The 16563-nt window shown below is 31.1% G+C and overlaps 2 protein-coding genes across 2 annotated transcripts in view; both read right to left on the bottom strand.

Moving 5' to 3' along the window:
- Positions 1-1951: 1951 nt before the first annotated feature.
- LOC143071381 (uncharacterized) lies at positions 1952-3927 on the bottom strand. The gene has a single exon (XM_076245634.1). It carries the CDS (start codon positions 3661-3663, stop codon positions 1978-1980), a length of 1686 nt encoding a protein of 561 aa, XP_076101749.1. The 5' UTR covers positions 3664-3927; the 3' UTR covers positions 1952-1977.
- Positions 3928-8810: 4883 nt separating this feature from the next.
- The window catches only part of LOC143071382 (putative E3 ubiquitin-protein ligase HERC1), a 91273-nt gene continuing 83520 nt past the window's right edge, over positions 8811-16563 (bottom strand). The window contains exons 74-78 of the mRNA XM_076245635.1: positions 15676-15756; positions 13427-13579; positions 12506-12639; positions 11957-12128; positions 8811-11375 (exon numbers count right to left, since the gene is read on the bottom strand). Coding sequence (XP_076101750.1) covers positions 11184-11375; positions 11957-12128; positions 12506-12639; positions 13427-13579; positions 15676-15756 — 732 coding nt within the window. The 3' untranslated portion in view covers positions 8811-11183. The remainder of the gene's footprint in view (positions 11376-11956; positions 12129-12505; positions 12640-13426; positions 13580-15675; positions 15757-16563) is intronic.

Below are 16563 nucleotides of genomic sequence, written 5' to 3'. Positions count from 1 at the left end.
ATATCATACTGACTTCACAGCATTCAAGTCAATATTTGAAATTAATAAGTGAATTACAAGGCTATCATAGATGTTTTAGGGGCAGACAAAAGTGAAATCAACAACTAATTCCAGGGAACACTCAGATATGACAACCATTGTCAAGGTTCTTAACTTGTGACAGGCACATTAGTATGTGGAAGAGTTGAACGGTGGTATTCTGTTTTTAGTTTGTTTTCTAGCTTTGTCTACTTTTAATGTTAAGTCATCTCAATCTTTTAAAGAGTAGGCAATATTAATGATAAACAGCCAGTGATTTCTCCTGACCATGATCCAATATTCCTGTTAAGATATTTCCTTCTGCATGACAGGTCAAATATATTTGGTTTATATTGAATACATTAATCTTCAATATTAAAGAACAATAGCAACAAGCAACTTCTCTGAAAAATAGACATACAACATTTGTATGAATTGTTTTAAATTTTTCATTCAGGTCCTTTTATAACTTGTTAAGCGGTATAGGATTTGATCATTGTCGAAGACCGCACAGTGACCTATACTAGTTGCTTACCTTTTAAATCATTTGATGTCGGTTTGAAAGTGTCTCTGACATTGCAATCATACCTCATTTTCTTATTTTAACAACCTTCAACTCATTGTCCAGATTATCTTAATTTTACTTTTAGTACAGATTGTGGTTGAAGTCATGTGTAAACCAAGTTTTACATGCTCACAAACCTCCCCTTTTCCTATCAAGACAAAATCATGGAACTAAAATTATAAAAAAACAATAACTTTGTAAGTTTAAGGAATGAAAACTATAGTTGTGGATTTTGGCTTTTCAAATATATATAAATATTGGTAGTTGTCTTATGTTATGTTATTGCATTATAAACAGAAGTGCACACACAGAGTTGTCTGGTCAGATTTACTAATCATGATTAAATCATGTTTGTTGCCTTTAAATCAAGTTTTAATACAAAAAACCATGAAGTCTTTAACATTGATTAATCAACCATGAGAATTAGGGCAAGGTCTGATCAACCCTTCTAAGGGTCTTCTAATGACATGTACTACATCCATATAGCCCCCTCAGTGGTCCAGTAGTAGCATGCTAGCCTCCAGTTGTTGTCATTAGTAAAACTCAGTTAAAGTTGGTATGTGCTGGTTGTAGCTTGGCATGTCAAGTCTAGTAAAAAGCAGGGTTTATATTAACCTGTTCTTGTCCTGAATATGTATTTGATTCGCTGCTGGACAGTTACAGCCATCCATTCATCCATCAAGCATGCCATTAGTCTTGAGATTACTCTGATGTCCAACTGCTGTTGGATGTCGGAGTAATCTGGGACTAGCATGCCATACAGCTTAGACACAGACCAAACTATGAAAACTAAACCTGGACAAATGAATCATGAAATTGGGGATCAAGGCAAGATAAAACCTGTCAGACAAGCCTTCAGTAGAAAGTATCTGAAAAAAGGACCAACTAAAATAAAATTTAACATGGTATGATGAATATCACTACACTATTTTATTGACCCATTGCTTATAGCATCTGAGAAATAGACCTCATCTAGGAAACTGAACCATCATCACTTACCCATCAAAGGAGGTCCAGGTAAAGTGAACACACATGTAGACCAAAATATGTACATTGACTGTTCTTATACAAAAGATATATACATGTATCTCCATTAAATGATATAATTTTATAGACATCTTTAAGTAGGTTTTGTTAGAATAAAGGACATGACCACTTTTCGTCAGGACTTATTTGTGACTTATTTGTGTGTTTTTTTTTTAAAACCAATTCAAACTGTGTATCTTTTTTTTTCTTTTTCTCCAAATGTGTATTTTAGATTTTCAAAATTAGTCTCTTTAGTAGAAAATAATTTTATGAAATTATACAAAATTGTCTTGTGCATAAAAACTGTTATAATAAATTGGATGTATTAAACTCAAATACAGGTTAGTTATTCATTATATTTTTTAATGTTAACAGCCTGATAATGTCACTTGATAAAGTCTTGAGTCCTTTTCTTTACCACTAGTGGGTTTTGAACATCCTATATAGATTTGCCCTGTTGGTGTAAAGGCAAGGCAGTATGGATGGATTCTTTTCATAACCTTGGTATCATAATGAAATAAAAGTTTCCCTGTAGAATTTAAAATATGAAACACCTCTGTGCCTACATCCACTACAATAACATTGTCTCTGGGTGTTGTCACTATTCTAACTGGTGTGAATGGTATATCCCTGTTGATATTTATATGTCCTGTATATATATTGACTATATCACCTCCCTGTCCTAACACCACCACTCTACCTCGGTCACTATCCACCTCACTATCTGCCACATGTATGTTCCCATTATTGGTACTGGTAATGCTCTGTGGATAGGTAAAGATAGGTTGGTCCTGTTGATCATGTTCATACACTGTCTCGTGGTCTCCATTCTCATTCATCACAAACACGGCTCTTCTACCTAGTTCATCATCATTGCCTCCTACCACTACTTCATTACCACTGGTAATGTGGACGGCAGTACAAACAAAAGGGTTCACATTATACATAGCGTCTGTCAATTCACCAGTGATACTATTGAGTTGTTTTAGAGTTGATTTTCCTTCTATACACAGCAGAATTTCATTAGATGGAAGTATCGCCATACCATAGATATTGACCTTGAAAGAAGATACTATGTTTAGATTATTTCCCTCAGATTTTACTTTCACTAACTTTTCATCTGTATCACAATTCATCCAAATTGCCCTGTCAGAACATGGAATTATATCTGTTACAACAGAAAGTTCAGTCTGATATTCTGAAATAATTTGGAGCGCAACACCTAATTTAACTTGACTGACTTCATTTTGTAGGACTCCAACATTAGACTGAGTGATCTCCCCTGGAACAAATTTTGGAATGGAATTGTATGATGATTTGGTTCTTGGTGTGGGTATATATAGTGAATTCTCAAGTTGGAAAACTTCTTGAAAGAACTTGGCAATATCTGTTGCCTTAATAAAATTTTCTATTTCATTGTTCTTGTCCTCTACCCGTTTCATAGACTTTACTATAACATCAAGATCAGAGTCAATCGAATGCATTGTTTCTTTTTGATATTCACTTACTTCATGTTTTAACTCTTCTATGTGTTTGTCAACTGTTTGCTTTAAAGCATTCCCATGATTTTCAATGTTTTGTATAACCTCAGTGTACTTTTCGTTTTCTCCAGACTTACATTGTTCTAAAAGTTCTTTCTTTGTTGCCAGCTTAGCTATGTTGGTTTGAATTTTACTTTGTCCTCTCTCTAGCTTCTCTATTTTCATATTGAATCCCTCACTGATTTCAATTAAATCATGTCCTTTGTGAATTTTAGAAATGCATATTGGACAAACTAGACTGTCACAGTTTGTACAGAAGCGACAGTACAATTGTCCAAAGTGATCTGTGCATTTGATGTTCAAAAACCCCACTTCCTCAGAATGTACACCTATTTGCTTAATATCAATTATCTTATGATTCTGGGAATTTTTAATTTTTGAATGTTTTGTATCCCTACAGTTAGTACACAATAATAAACCACAGTCTTCACATTTCCATTTTATTGTTTCATTTTCACACAAGTTACATTTTACTGGTACTTGACATTTTCTAAATGATTGAGAGGACGCCATTTTGATAGATCTACGGTTTGTTTAACAATGATGATGGAAGTTTTTAACAACTATGAATGGCAAAACATCCCTCTCACAGTCAGGTTTTATTATGTATTCTTCTTCCTGGTATATAACTAGGGACATCCTGATCGTGTTGTAGATTATTACGATGGTTTTATACAATAATAAGGAAAGAACTTCAAACTTTAATGACTGACAAAGTTTTATATTTCTTAGATCAAATTACTTGGGACTTTTTAAAATAAATGATTATATTAATATTATTATTACTTACACAGGGTGCAATTGCCCTAATACGAGAATTTATCGGGTCAACAAAATTCATATCGGGTGAGGCGAATATGAATTTTATTGACCCGATAAATTTCGTATTAGGACAATTGAACACTGTGTAACGAATTTATCCTGATTTTGTTATATTACATATTATATTCAAATTCAATTTTAGGACAATATCAACCAACCATGATATAGATATTTAATCTAAAACTGAGAAAAATTTAAGATATTAGGACTATAAAGCAACTAAAATTTTATCAGGGGGGGGGGAGTTCTGGATCCACCACTGCTTAACTATAAAATATTTTATATGCAATGGATATACAAAGTTAATCTTTTAATTGTTAGCCCAGTCAATCTATGCAAAAAATACTTTACTTGAATCTTTTTTAAGTTTTCAGTTTCACTTGTTTTTTTTTCTATTAGAAAACTAGTTTCTGTGTCCTTTTAAATTTGTTTTCTTACAAAACATTGCCTGTTAACCTCATACATCAATAAAAATGCAACAGAAACTTCTTGAATGTTTTGTTCTAGTATTTCATCATAGTTGTCAAAAAGTCTATCAAGATAATAGTATAATAGTACTGAAAACTGATGATTTGGGGTTAAAATCATCTTTTTAAATTAAATTCAATGAATGAAAACTAGGAAATTTTAATCATTATGTCATGAATGGAGCAACATTTTGTATCACAATGTTTACCTTTTTGAAACATCACAATCATGAATGAATAAGGAAACAGAAATAAGTCCAGAAGCTAGTAATTTGAGGTAAAAAATAGATTTTTATCATCTTTATCATGAAATCTCTGAGAGCAGGAAACTGGAAAAATTTGTCAATGTAAATGTATAAATTGAAACCTAACAATTTTTATTGTATTAGATTACCAACATAATATAATGTCAAGAAATAATTATTTTAGCCACAAATTATCATAAAATCTATGAAAACAGGAAACTATAGAATATGACAATTGATATGAAATTAACAAGATAAGTTAGTCAATATTACACAAAATGTCAACGGAAAAAGTTAACATATTAACCAGGTGCTCCGCAGGGAGCAGCTTTATACGACCGCAGAGGTCGATCCCTGAACAGTTGGGGCAGGTATGGACAAAACATTTAAGCGTGATACAGCTCTGAATTTGGATTGTGATCAAATTTTTGACATTATATGGGTTTTTTACACAAAACAAATGTCAAGATTTTATTAATCAATTAAAGATTTCTTCTTCAAACTTATTTAAATCTAAAATTAAATGGTTGACACAGCATAGGTTTCTGACACAGAATGAATGTGGTCTAATGAACTTAAAATTTTTTTTGCCTTTGAGCAATTCACTATGCTGTTGAATATTAATCCTGTCAAAAAAATGTTTGAAGAAATTTTCTTTTTATTTATGAAATCTGAAATGAGAACAAGTATGGACACAACTTTTAAGTTTGATACAGCTATAAATGTGGATTGTGATTAATTAGTTGACACAACATAGGTGTATGTCACATTATGAATTTGGTTTAAGAAATGAAAATTAGAATTTAAAGTTTTTAAATTTAATATTCAACTATTATGGTTCAATATCCAAAATGTAAATAGTCATGTCTGGCAAATGTCCAACATACATTATCTAAAAACATTTTAGATAAGATAAGGAAAAAAAGCTTCATCAGCAACATTTTATATTGGCAAATTTCCAATGAAGTTATTTACATAAAGTTATTGGCAAATAAAAATAGAAAATGACATCATAGTCATGTCTGGCAAATTTCCAACATATATTATCAACTACTATTCTATACAAAGAAAGATAACTCCAATTGAAAATTAATTGCTATTGCACAATATTGTGCAATTAGATATTTCTTGCTATTGTGCAATACTGTGCAATTGAAAATTTCTTGCTATTGCACAATACTTGATATGGAATCCTGATTTGGACCAACTTAAAACTGGGCCCATAATCAAAAATCAAAGTACATGTTTAGATAAAGCATATCAAATAAGCCGAAGAATTTAATTTTTGTTAAAATCAAACTTAGTTTAATTTTGGACCCTTTGGACCTTAATGTAGACCAATTTGAAAACTGGACCAAAAATTAAGAATCTACATACACAGTTAGATTTGGCATATCAAAGAACCCATTTATTCAATTTTTGATGAAATCAAACAAAGTTTAATTTTGGACCCCCATTTGGACCAACTTGAAAACTAGGCCAATAATTAAAAATCTAAGTACATTTTTAAATTCAGCATATCAAAGAACCCCATGGATTCAATTTTTGTTAAAATCAAACTAAGTTTAATTTTGGACCCTTTGGACCTTAATGTAGACCAATTTGAAAACGGGACCAAAAATTAAGAATCTACATACATAGTTAGATTCGGCATATCAAAGAACCCCAATTATTCAATTTTTGATGAAATCACACAAAGTTCAATTTTGGACCCTTTCGGCCCCTTATTCCTAAACTGTTGGGACCAAAACTCCCAAAATCAAACCCAACCTTCCTTTTATGGTCATAAACCTTGTGTTTAAATTTCATAGATTTCTATTTACTTATACTAAAGTTATGGTGCAAAAATAATGCTTATTTGGGCCTCTTTTTGGTCCCTAATTCATAAACTGTTGTGACCTCAACTCCAAAAATCAATCCCAACCTTCCTTTTGTGGTCATAAACCTTGTGTCAAAATTTCATAGATTTCTATTCACTTAAACTAAAGTTATAGTGCGAAAACCAAGAAAATGCTTATTTGGGCCCTTTTTGGCCCCTAATTCCTAAAATGTTGGGACCAAAACTCCCAAAATCAATCCCAACCTTCCTTTTGTGGTCATAAACCTTGTGTTAAAATTTCATTGATTTCTATTCACTTTTACTAAAGTTAGAGTGCGAAAACTAAAAGTATTCGGACGACGACGACGACGCCAACGTGATAGCAATATACGACCAAAAAATTAAAATTTTTGCGGTCGTATAAAAATCTTTCATGACATAATCATTTTTAAATTCTCTAAGTCAATTAAAAAAATAATCTATAACTGGCTAACCCGAATAATTCAGTCCCTCCCCGTAATCAATCTCTCCTACTTGCGAGGGTCTGAATTCCTAACACGATAAAAACTCTTCACGAATCCTGGATTTTGATTGGTGTCCTGTAGAAGAGGTGACTAATCAGCAATCAGCTCAATTTTATGGAGATAGGTAAATCCCAAACTAATTCCGAATGATTGACTGAAGATTTTTCATTGTCTATGCATTCAGGGCGTTAATGTAGTAATCGTAGATCAGCGGAATATACAACTGAATTATTCTGGTTAATAACTGACAAATTAAACAAAATAAATGTTTAGTTGCTAGTTCTTCATTATTTGGTCCCTGGTAGAAAGTTGTCTCATTGGTAATTGCACCACATATAAATATTTTTGAACTGTAAAAAAGTAATATGTTTCAGTAAATTTATAAAATCCCTGGTCAAAATTAAAATCAGTGATTTTATAAATAAGGTATAAGTTCAGAATTCAGTGATTATACATAGCTCCTGAAATTTCAGTGATTTTACAAATAAACTGTAAAATTTAATTAGCCCAGAAATTAGTTAGCTCAGAAGTTTGAAATCTCAAATGACCTTTCTTTTGGTTGTTTGATCTCAAACATAGCCTCAATCTTTGTACTCATATTATTTCAAAATAAATTGTTCACACAGAAATATGTCACCCATGTATTACCTTGTCACAAACTTTAACTGTTGTGGACAGAGCAAGCTGCACAATTGTCTTACTTCTGTCATTTTTGTCAAAGAATAGGAAAAAATGTCTGTACCTAACCCATCATTTCAGATTTCACACATTGATTAAAAAAAGCAGATTCTTTTTTTTTTAATTGTGTAATGAGTTTCCTGATTATGTAAATTATTGCGAATCAAATGAAAGTTTTCCACAGAGTTGTCTGCTCTTGACCATGGTATTTAAACTTTTGTCTATTCTCTTGTCCTATTGAGTTAATACAGTACCTATTGTTTTCTGTGCAGTTTTTTTCACTGGGATCTTTAATTTCTTCTAGAAAAAATTTATCACTCATTGATTAGTTTGTCTGACCAAAAAATTATGAAATTTTTGTTGTGGTTCAGTTATAGAATACATTTATTAAATATCAAGACCTTAATTTAAACATAATAATTTCACGTTCTTATTTATCAAACACACAAAAAAAAGGCAAATTTTAATAGGTCAAATATTAAAAATTTAATCGAAACTAATAAAACGTATCATTGATATTGAATAAATACAACACCACATGTAGTTTTGTGGGTCCTTATTTAGTATTTGTACATGTATTTTCATCATTGACAGTTAATTTTTTTGTTCAGGTGAATTAATCAGTGATGGATTATTCTTGAAAAAAAATCTCCACAGAGAACAAAAGCTATTGTATTTATTTGATGGGACAAAAGAACTTACAAAAGTTTAAATTGACAGGTAACTTGCAGGTGAATCTGTGGAAAAGTATCATTGGGTTCACAATAATGAACACATGAATTGTAATGTATACCATAAATCTATTGGAATTTGATTCAACTGTCATACAAGTGAGAGGTTTAGCTAGCTATAAAAGCTAGTTAATCCACCATTTTCTACATAAGAAAATGTCTGGACCAAGTCAGGAATATGACAGTTGTTTTCCATTCGTTTGAAGTGTTTGGGTTTTTGATTTTGCCATTTGACTAGGGACTTTCTGTTTTGAATTTTCCTCTGAGTTCAGTATTTTTGTGATTTTATTTTTATTGGTAGTAGGAGGTATAAAAAGTTTATAAAACCACTTTTAATTTTGGAAAACACAGAAATAACATTAAACATAACCAAATCACATTCATCATTTTACTTTTTATCTGACAACACATTCATTCAAATCACAGTTAATCAAAAATATCAAAACACACAAAATATTCATCGATCTGTCAATTAGAAAATATGTATTTATCTACATATATGAGAGTATCAAATCAACATTTAAAATATCAGCAAAGTTCTTCTTTCTACAATAACATTGACCTGCAATGCATATTGTTATTGGAAAATTTCAATATAAGGAATACAAATATTTTTTTAAGTTTTGTAAATTGCTACATTCTCTTTCATCTTTCACTTAGGTCAATTTGGTATATTAAACTTCAGAATATTTACAACATTCCTCATTATGGAAGTTTTTATAATTAAACAAAACTTTTTTTGTTGAGACTATCCGGTGTGTACTTGAATAAAACATTGTATGTATCTGACATGAAATAACATGGGGTTCATATAACATTTCAAGACACTGTAAAATCATCATTAGCAAGGTGTTCAAGCATATATCATTCATTTGGCAACTTATCATATCTTCACAAGCTTTGAATGATTTCAGCAAGCAGTTGAAAATCGACATCAACACTGTATTCCTAACAAACAAATAAATAAACATAACTGACCACCACCATTGTCAATATTGCTGACTTCAATTTAAGATACTTAACAAATGTTGGGATTAAATCAGTTTTGAGAGAATTTAACTATTCTATACTGTCTTAATCTGTAGTTGAAAAGGACAATCGTTTAAATAAAAATTAAAAAAAATTAAAAAAAATTACAGTAAAAATAGAACAAGAAAAATTCTTTCAATAACATCAATTGTTATAAAAAAAAAAGATTGAAAAACACCATCAGCAAAAAACAACTTTCATTACCTAGAGATTATTGACAAAAGTGAAATAAGTTTTTCATACATGTAATTAGTTTAAAAGAATTTACATTTGAATATTTTGACACCATTCCTTCAAATTTTTCTCCCAAATTTAGTTCATGTATAATAGTCATATCAAATCCCTTACAATGTAAATGTGTCTTGAACTGAAATAAACAAAGAATTCAGGTATTGAGTTTCACTAAGGAACCCAAATATGATTAAAACAACTTAATTCAAAACAAACAGTCACTCACAAAAATAACATGCATAACAATAAATTACACGTACTCTCATCACAAAAAATATGGAAATTAAAATTCAATTACAAACACAATATATGAAATTATAAAATTACAAATTTAACAAATCAAGTCCATAATAAAGTTGGTCTAAATAGAATAAGACTTGTATAACCATTCTTAATAATGAAATGTATATCAATTTGGTCTGCCCTGTCATAGTTCATTTTTCATGGCTTTATTAGCGAGATGTGGTCCATCAAAATATAATTTTTATCAAATATGGTTAAACAAGAATGTGTCCAAAGTACACGGATGCCCCACTCGCATTATCATTTTCCATGTTCAATGGACCGCGAAATAGGGTAAAAAATCTAATTTGGCCTTAAAAGTAAAAAGATCAACCAAAAGGGAACATGTGTACTAAGTTTCAAGTTGATTGGACTTCAGCTTCATCAAAAACTACCTTGACCAAAAACTTTAACCTGAAACTCGCACTTTTAATTTCTATGTTCAGTGGACCATGAAAATGGGGTCAAAAGTTTAATTTTGTTTTACAATAAGAAAGATCATATCATAAGGAACATGTGTACTAAGTTTCAAGTTGATTGGACTTCAGCTTCATCAAAAACAACCTTGACCAAAAACTTTAACCTGAAGTGGGACGTACGGACGGACGAACGGATGGTAGGATGCACCGACCAGAAAACATAATGCCCCTCTACTATCGTAGGTGGGGCATAAAAATCTATTATTATTCAGAAATATATAAAACTGTATTTAACACTTTCAATTAAATAAGTGATTAGACATACATAACTGATTCTGTATTTCAGTTGGAAGATGCATTGAGTATTCCTATAATAGGTATATATGAACATATGAATAAATAATCATCCAAAATAAGAACCGAAAGTTTCTGATCCCCCAACAAAATTAAATCTTTGGTTGTCTTGCTTGCTAGCTGAACCCTAAAGTCATTATTAGGTTAGGTAAACTGCCCTCCTTTAAGAGTAGACTAGCCTGATAGATAACCAATCTATATGTTTGTAGGACTAGGCTACTTCAAAAGGGGGTAGTACACCTCCCCTCATGACGACTACACGGTTCAGCTAGCAAGCAAGCTAACCAAATATATTACCTTTACCTACACACTCAATGCAACTGGGTGTAATCAATTTACAGTAGAAAAGATATTATTAGTACTTTTCACAATAATATAGGAGTCCTCAGAATAAAAAATAACAAATTACATTTCTTAAGTAGCACATATTTTTCATATAATAACTTCTTCATCAGAGAGATGATCATTGTCAGCGTTCCTTGCCAACATATAATTGTCCATATCTATAGACCGACAGTTACTGATGGCATATCTAAGTTTCTCTGCTAACATCTCTTTACTGGAATATATAGGTAGCTTAAGCTGGAAGAAACAAGTCTGGGCTGTTGGTAAACCTTCTGGTCCCTGCAACAACAAAAAATATAAATACTGTGGATTCATAATAAATAAGGTACTTGGATTTTTGTTGGTACAGATGACCATGAAATCAAATGTTCAACAAAGGACAAATTTCATTTGGCATGTATGCAAGACAAAACCAAGAAATTAAATTTCCACAAATATGCAAGTTTTCCTTAATCCACGAAAATCGGTACCCATGAAAATAAATATCAACAGTATATGGTGGATTCATTATTATTTGTTGAGAAACAATTTCATGGATTTTGTAGTTCCAAAGTTCATGGCAAATTTAAGTCTTCAACAGAATGCAATATTCAGTAGACATGATGAAAAATGCTAAAACAATGAAATAGACCACATACAAAAAGACAATTTTTGCTCAATCTACAAAAATCTGTTTCCAAGGTAATAAACTATTCAACAGTATTCAACATACAAAATCAATAATTAATTGTCGCCAGAATTATAAAATGAGTTAACTTTGAAGATAGGTGTTCTATGTCAATACATAAATATTTTATATATCAGCAAGACTCTTTTTTTTCAAAATACAGAAAAAATTACTAAGCCTTCACTTTTCTTACCCTATCTGACATCATAATTTGAAATCTTTGTGAAATGTCTGCAGGATTGGCAGGAAGTCTGGTTCTACCAGACACAAATCTTAGGAACTGAATTCTCTCGTCATTGGAGAACAATTCTAAAACTTCCCAGAACCAAGTAATGACATCTAACTTCTCATCTATACCTCTGTATCTAGAGAAGAGAAAACAACAGTTCAATGTGTAAATGTTATATGTATCTCACAGTCAGAATCAACAGTCATACTTAGGATGGAAGACAAGCTATGTAATGTAATTTCTGAATTTGATGTATGTGGATGAGAATATGTCGTACCATTATAAAGAGGAAATACTTTAAAATTAGAATTTTTAGATGCATCTTCAAAGCAGTTTTTGAAGAATGGGCAAAAATGTAAAATTAATTATTGGGATTTGAGGAAATTCTACTTACAGATATATATTTAAGTTATCAGAATGCTAGGTTTTATTATAGCGATAATCACCAAGTTGCATTATTTGCATTAATAAAAAACCATGCAATCATTTTTGAATTTACAGTAATTTATTTACCTTGTGACTTTTCTGAGTACATCAACACTCATTTCCTCCATACCACAGACCAGCTGTTCCAGATTTTTGGGTGTTAGCAAAGTAAGTAGAGGTACAGGTATTATCCAGGACATACCTTCCCTTACAGCTGCAGCCTGTAACATAATAAATCAATAGAAGTTATATTTTTAACGATCAAATAGATTTTTTTCTCAACTTTAATTGTTTAACGGATATTTACTATGTTTTTTAACAATTCTACCTCAGAGATGCACATAGTATGAATTGAGTTAATTACAAAAATACAGGATTTTTAAAATTTTTTTTTATTATTTTTGGGACCATTTTAACTGATCTTGATGTCAAGTTGAAAAACTTTTTTGAATTCAATGTTAGAGCTGTTGTATAAATAAACATACCCAGGACCTAGACAAGGCACTTTGAAACGATATGCAATGGAAATTTCTAGAATTGCCATAATAGATAATTACCTATTTTCAAAGTGCATCCCTGTAGACCATGTATGATTTGACTGAATAGCCCTTAAATACATTTATACTTTTTAAATCTAACATTTCTGTTTACTGTGCAGTAAAAAAAATATCAAGTGTGTGGATCAGAAAAATAATGAAGTTGATGAAAGAGGGGCAAAAGTTGAATTATATCATTTCTAACAACTGGAAGGAAAGTGTTGTCTCTAGCTCCGTTGACTTCAAATTTCCCATGAGTCAGTTTTCCTGTGGTCCTTTATGTATTTTTTTCTTACAAAAAAAATTGAATTCAAAGCCGGAATTGTATCCTTTGGTCTGTCAAACTTTCAGTAGTCTAAATATGGGTATCTTGAAATACTTCTCTGGTCCGTCTGACTTGGAGATAACAAGAGTTTTCTTACATTTTTTCTTTTCATTTCACAACTGAAATATATCCTTTAAAATATTATACCTGCTGATTCATTTCCTTAAGTCTGTAATTAAAGACAGATTCAACATATTCCTTCCTGTTATTGAATGTCAGTTGTATAGTCCTACCACCTGGTATTACTGGGACTAGCTGTCCTGTAACACTTTGTCCTTCAAACGAATCTAGTGGGATAAACTGAAAAATACAAATTTATTTACCGGGGTATAATAAATTGTTAAATAAATGTTAATTGTGTATGGCTAGATATTTTCTCATAGAAATTAATAAAATTTATAAACATACCAGTATACTAAAACTCCTAAATTTATATTAGAGTACTTTTAGAATTTGCACATATTTGCCTTGAAGGGTAGATCTCTTTTGGTATATGTTTAAATTGAAATAATGCAGTTGTAGTTTTTGTGTCTATTGTATCATAAGTGTTTTATTAAAAATAAATTGAAATTGTAGAAACTAAGTAATCTTAATATAATCAAAGAGCAGAATGCTCTGAGGGATACGATTGCCATAGTTTTCATTGACACATGTATAGCAGTTCTGCCAACTTTTCATTAAGCAAATGCGTGAGATTTGGCCAAAATCGAAAAGATCAAAGAGGAAAAAAAATAGATCCAAGGATACTACCGCAAAAAAGCATGAACATGCGTGAGTCTCACGCATTTTTGGCAGCCCTGGTACAGCTGGATAGTATTATTTTCAAAACTAATTCAACTGCACATGCAAAATGTAATAATCTGAATAGCAGTGATATTGTTGGCTTTTTTCAAAACTACCTCTACCCTTTTTTTATTGGGAAAATATTTTTATCAAATTGGGAATTTATAATGAAAGATGAATTTGACTGGAACTTCAATTTTGAGAGGTAAACCCTCATTTGAAATAAGACCCCTTATTGTCAGTGATGATACATAAATAGACCCTCAGATCTGCACATATAGTCATTTAAGGCATGAAAATGGTTTAAATGAGTGTTTTTCAGTTTGTATTCATGCACAATTACTACTGAGACTGCACTGTTTGGGAAAAAAGTTGTCTTTTTGGGAATAATTTTAAGCCATTTTTTTTCAAATTGGGATTGTTCTCCAGGGAAAAAAGCCTTTATTCTCCGTTAATTTAAGGCAAACAATATCACTGGAATAGTCACTCAACTTTAAAAATAGCCAATCCCGGATACAAGTGTATGAGCAATGTACTTGTGTTTTATTTTTGTACTATCAATTCCAAGTTTATTTTCCACAGCAGTCACTGAGAGTGAGAGAAGGTATTTCACTTTGTATCTTATCACCGCTAATTCTAGGAGGAACCCCATTTCTAACTCTTTAAGTATTAATTTCCTTTGGGTCCGTGGGCATGACTCCTTTCCGTACACACTCCTCTGTTTAAATCGAGATCGTTCTTAATATAATACGACGTTTATCGACATCTAACGAGTTAATTTTTCTTGACGAGTCGTATTGTATTTCGACTTTCGAATTTGACGGAAAATACTTCTGGAAAGGAGACAACTCGAAACGATAATATGGAAGACTCCATTTCAGCTGAAGGGGTGTTATAGGTAAACACTACATTTATTTTAATTTAAATGATGCTTATGATTTAAAATTATGCAACAACAATAACCCTCAATAGCAGACAGATATAGAAAGAATCCCGAGTTTCAAATTAATCAATGAAGGGGGGAATCCAGAGCAACCACTCAATCTGATACCCCTTGAAATCAAGAAAACTATACGCATGCGCATTAATACATAAACAAACCCGTGACTTGCGATTTGGAACAAGAACGTTTATAAAATGATATGATGAATGGTTCTCCATTTCTTTATGAGGGTACAGTATCAAATATCAGTTTCAAAACGGTAAAATATGGAAAAACTCCACTTCCATTCTTATATGACAGAAATAGAATTATCGGAATTTAGAGAACTCTTGCATTTATCAAAACTGGGGAATTCCCTCTGACGTGTTTCTAAATTTATAAAAACACTAAATATAAATACTGCTTAATTCTGATTTTCCGTGTTGTTAAAAACACGCATATAAGTCAAGGAAAATATCAAACATGAAGATTATGAGAAGAACATTACAGGAAAATTGTTTATGTTCAATCCTTTTGCTTGTTTTTACTTTTTAAAGCAAGACAATCATAAGAATCTGAGATGTTGCTGAATGTTTAGATTGAAACGATTGACGTGAGCCCTGAGTCAATGGTAAAAGTCTACAGATTGCTTGAAAGCAATCGTATCCCAAAAATATTTTGTTTTGTTTACCTCATGGAAGTTTGTTTCGTTGACTCCACTTTCATGGATATCAATAATCCCTTTCAAACTCTGAATATAGATGTGGTCCACCTAAAAATAGAATAAACATAGGGTATAAATATGTGGCCTTTTTCTCTTTTAGATCTTTATTTATACATGCATACATTAATTTAAATATTTACAACTAAAAAGAAAACACAAGCAAAAATTTCTCACGCCAAATGCACATGAACTTCATGTAAACATTTTCATGTGAGATTCAACTAAAATGGGCTTATACATCTAACTCCCATAAAGAAAAATCACATGAATTTCACAATAAAAAAAATGTAAATCTTCCTAATTTTTATTATGATTAAATTTGATTTATTTAGATGTTACTTAAATTACTTAATTTTAAAAATTCACGTCAATTTCAATAAAAATAATCATGTGATTTTATGTAGGTCCATGTTAAACTCGCATGAATTTCACATATAACCTTGTTTAAGGTGAAATTCAAATGAATTTACATTCACATGATATTAATGTTATTGAAATTTCCATCTGTACTTGCATTGTTTTATAACTGTTTTGAATGTCAAGTTGCAATTCCATTTGGACACTACCAGGATATCTTAAGATGATAAAAAAAATATGCTTCTTTTTTCCAGTTTTCTCATCTTATATATATCCACTAAGGAATTATAAAATACAAGATTTTCAATTTTCTGTTTGTACAGCCATGCTTACTGATTTGAAATAGGTATATCCAACTCTCTATGATTAACTGAAACAAGCCTGATAGAAAGTCTTATTGCACGAAAATAACCCTTTACCACCCTCTGAAACAAGCCTGATAGAAAGTCTTATTGCACGAAAATAACCCTTTACCACCCTCTGAAACAAGCCTGATAG

Source organism: Mytilus galloprovincialis, chromosome 4 (genome assembly GCF_965363235.1).
Source record: "Mytilus galloprovincialis chromosome 4, xbMytGall1.hap1.1, whole genome shotgun sequence".
Taxonomy (NCBI): domain Eukaryota; kingdom Metazoa; phylum Mollusca; class Bivalvia; order Mytilida; family Mytilidae; genus Mytilus; species Mytilus galloprovincialis.
Note: the sequence above shows the minus strand (reverse complement) of the source record. Positions and strands in the feature narration are given on the sequence as shown.